This window comes from Diaphorina citri, unplaced genomic scaffold, assembly GCF_000475195.1.
Source record: "Diaphorina citri unplaced genomic scaffold, Diaci psyllid genome assembly version 1.1 scaffold645, whole genome shotgun sequence".
Lineage (NCBI taxonomy): Eukaryota > Metazoa > Arthropoda > Insecta > Hemiptera > Psyllidae > Diaphorina > Diaphorina citri.
This window is the reverse complement of record NW_007378078.1, coordinates 154,159-158,071: the sequence shown is the minus strand read 5'-3', so window position 1 is coordinate 158,071 and position 3,913 is coordinate 154,159. Positions and strand designations below refer to the sequence as shown.

Genomic DNA, 3,913 nt, shown 5'->3' with positions numbered 1-3,913 from the left:
AATCTGGAGGAAACAGTAGAACGGATTTCTTACGGATATTATACATAATATTAACATTACCATGATAATAGAATAAAATAGAATAGAATATACCTCATTTATGTATACTGCTAAGACGAGACTGAAAAGTCCCTTTACCCCCGCAGTCTAAATAAAGTCTTATATAGGCCGGGCGGCGTGGCGCTTCGAACTCTTGACTTTAGCGCGCCTCCCGGTAGGCTTGATTTGATAGGTAATAGGTACAGTTTTATAACGTAAATTAATAACTTTTTTTTGCCAAAAAGAAGTGATGAAATAATAATTAGGTATTAATCTACCGTCCACATTCTTCTGTTACAGCCCTGCGCCGCCTCCAATGAGCTTGCCCCGCCTCCCACCCTCCCAGCACCAGCATGCTCCGCCCATTTCTCTCTAACCCCTCCCTCCCCTGCCCCGCCCATAATGCGGCTCATGTTATGGTGCTACCACGCGTCGAAAAAATACGTCCGGGTGATTATGAATGACGAGAATGGCGCGAGCGAGAGTCGCCCGAGCCGCCCGAAAACTTTGAAGGTTAGTGTTTGAAGGGTCACCTCTATTCTTTTTCAAGAGGTCGAAAAAATACGTCCGGGTGATTATGAATGACGAGAATGGCGCGAGCGAGAGTCGCCCGAGCCGCCCGAAAACTTTGAAGGTTAGTCTTTGAAGGGTCACCTCTATTTTTTTTCAAGATTGCTACGAGTTAGGTCGAGGGAGCTGTAACTGCTAAGGTCTTATCGTCCTCAAATCGAAGAGAGAAAGAAGACAGGAAAGGTGGAAAGGAGAAAGCCAGCCGTTCCGGGAACGAACATATCTGTTGAGGATAACATCTGCCCCGGCGAGAATCGAACCCACGATCTAGCAAACGCGTTCCCAGCCAACTAGGCTGTCATGAAAAAAGGTCTATTTTATTAAACACCTTTGAGAAGTCTAGGGTCGGTTGACCCTCTGGGGTATCGCGTGCTGCTGGGTTCCCGGCGTCACGAGGAGACCTCAGCTGTTAAAAGTTCCGTCACGAGGAGACCTCAGCTGTTAAAACCTCCGTCACGAGGAGACCTCAGCTGTTAAAACCTCCGTCACGAGGAGACCTCAGCTGTTAAAAGTGATGTTGTTGTTGTAGCGGCTTTAGCTTTCGCAGAATGGCGATAGCAGAATAAAGAAAAGATGTCTTTTTGTATCTGCTATACACCGGGGTGATGGTCTCTAGCTCTAGCCATGTTAAATTGGCTCGCTCGTCCTGAACCGCAGTCAACCATCGTGAGGACTTGTACTTGTCTTGGTCTTTAAAAGCAGAGACCATGTTAAATTGGCTGGCTCGTCCTGAACCGCAGTCAACCATTGTGAGGACTTGTACTTGGTCTTTTAAAAGCAGAGAGAACCCTTTGAGGAGCTGCCAGCTAGCTAGGCTGGTTAGGGTTAGCTGTTCTCCTCCCTGTTTATAGTCCCACAGCCAGACGCTAGTCTTCTCTCTGTTTAACGTCCCCTAGCCAGACAGAAAAGTGATGTTAAACCCCCATACCTACCTAATTCTGAAAATACTCAGGTTAGCTGTTCTCCTCCCTGTTTATAGTCCCACAGCCAGACGCTAGTCTTCTCTCTGTTTAACGTCCCCTAGCCAGACAGAAAAGTGTTAAACCCCCATACCTACCTAATTCTGAAAATACTCTTTTTCCAGGTTCCCACGGCTAGTCCTGAGCCGGATACTATCAGTAACTTCAGCACCTGTTCTACTGATCTCGACGAGAATGAAATCCGGCGACAGCTTCTGGCGGATAAGTGGCGACAGCTGTTTGATAAGGTGAGAGTAGCGACACGCTACAGTCAGGGTGACAGTAGGTAGTCACAGGCTTTTGAAATGGTCTTTGGGGTATACTCTTCTCGCCCAAATCCAATTTTCGATTTGTAGTACTATGTGTCTGGTTCCGGTGTCCTCCAGCTGTTTGATAAGGTGAGAGTAGCGACACGCTACAGTCAGGGTGACAGTAGGTAGTCACAGGCTTTTGAAATGGTCTTTGGGGTATCCTCTTCTCGCCCAAATCCAATTTTCGAGTACTATGTGTATGGTTCCGGTGTCCTCTGGGTTTTCTTCCTCTGAGTTACTTGATCATTCTGAGGTAGGTGGACTATTGGGTAGATTAGGAAGATACTCAAGTATCTATCTAGGGACTCTAGGGTATCTAATACACATTCCGGAATCCGGATCCGTAATTTGGAGATTGTATGTTGAAGTAACTCCTCTAAAGGCCCAAGGACTTTTTGAGTTTTGTAGGCTTATGTATAGGCCCAATGTCCAAAATTATGGACAAGTTATTTGTAGGCCAAGAAGTTCAGAGCTGCTAAGTTGTTTGTAAGCTTAAATGCCCGCGTCAGAAAGATATTAGATTTCTACAGTTTTGATGAAATTCCAAATGTTTCTCCTTACTCGGGACAAGATTTTCATCGTACTATACGCAGACGCACGCGCAGGTACATGAAAAACGTCCTGAAATGAAACTAGATTCTGGGTACCTACATACATGTCTACAAAAATGAATTAGGTACTAAGGGCTGAAACATTAATCTGAAAAATACATCGTTAAATAAATGTTAAAAAAAAACTAAGGGTTGGGAAGATAAAATAGGTTTTTGGGATAACTCTTACCAAAGGCCATTAAATTCAAAACCCATCTCCCAAAAGAGGGTAGATGCTAGCAGCTAGATGCGAGTAGTGACCAATGTGTGATCTAAGTTGTGCCTGAATAATTTTTGACTATGCAATGAGCTCTACAAAGATGAGAAACTTCCAGAGTATTCAATCCATTTTATTAGGCGCAATATGAGGCCAAGAAGTTCAGAGCTGCTAAGTTGTTTGTAAGCTTAAATGCCCGCGTCAGAAAGATATTAGATTTCTACAGTTTTAATGAAATTCCAAATGTTTCTCCTTACTCGAAAAGCACATTGCTTCGCCAGGCTTTTCTACTCATGAAGGTAAGAACCTAAGAAGACTAGGGATAGTACTCTGAATGTGTCATTGAGACGTCCACCTCTGGTCATGCTTGACATCTCGCAATGTCACAATCTTTCTATCCCATTTATTTCTTTTTTCACGAAGATCATTTTGGTCCGGATTTCTAAATCTAATGAATTGAAATCTCGGTTTTATCGTGCGTTAATTTGAACTCTTGGTTATCTCATTGCCCACTAATGTACAAAATTATTGTCCAGTCATTCCTGATTGCACTATCATTGGACACCTAAAATCCTCAAGTCACTAAGCTACATGTGACATGATGGCATTTTTGGTGGATGTGCCAAAAAAACCAAATTTTCTAATAATATTGAACTTGAAGGAGAAGAAACATTTCTGATATTGCCCACTAATGTACAAAATTATTGTCCAGTCATTCCTGATTGCACTATCATTGGACACCTAAAATCCTCAAGTCACTAAGCTACACGTGACATGATGGCATTTTTGGTGGATGTGCCAAAAAAACCAAATTTTCTAATAATGTTGAACTTGAAGGAGAAGAAACATTTCTGACGCTATCGTGAGATATACCTACAGTGCATTCATAAAGTCCCTCCCCCCCACCTTAATTTTTGAACCGATGAATTTAGAATCCTGAAATTTTGTATACAAGCCTACCTCTAGTTTTACCTCTTTACCTCTAGTGTCTCTAGTTTCTTCCTCTTTTTCTTTCTAGCTTACCTCTAGTTTCTTATAGCTTATAGGCCATATGAAAATGGATGTTTCGAAATTTAATTTTTGGGACCGAATTTCAATGTGAACCATTAGTGGGACCTGTTTGAAGCACAAATCACCAATCGATATGAATTTCCCATTTCTGGTGCTTCCCCTATTTGGCGGGAGAACATGGAAAAATGAAAATTTCAACAGGTCATAACTCCGGCC

At 42.7% G+C, this 3,913-nt stretch overlaps 1 protein-coding gene across 1 annotated transcript; it reads left to right on the top strand.

The window, feature by feature from the left end:
* Nucleotides 1–339: 339 nt before the first annotated feature.
* Nucleotides 340–2,716, top strand: LOC113468106 (the record flags this gene model as incomplete). The annotated part of the gene is made up of 4 exons (XM_026824767.1): nucleotides 340–470; nucleotides 592–673; nucleotides 1,694–1,816; nucleotides 2,696–2,716. Coding segments are annotated over 4 exons (357 nt in total), but the record flags the coding sequence as incomplete, so codon positions are not given.
* Nucleotides 2,717–3,913: the final 1,197 nt, after the last annotated feature.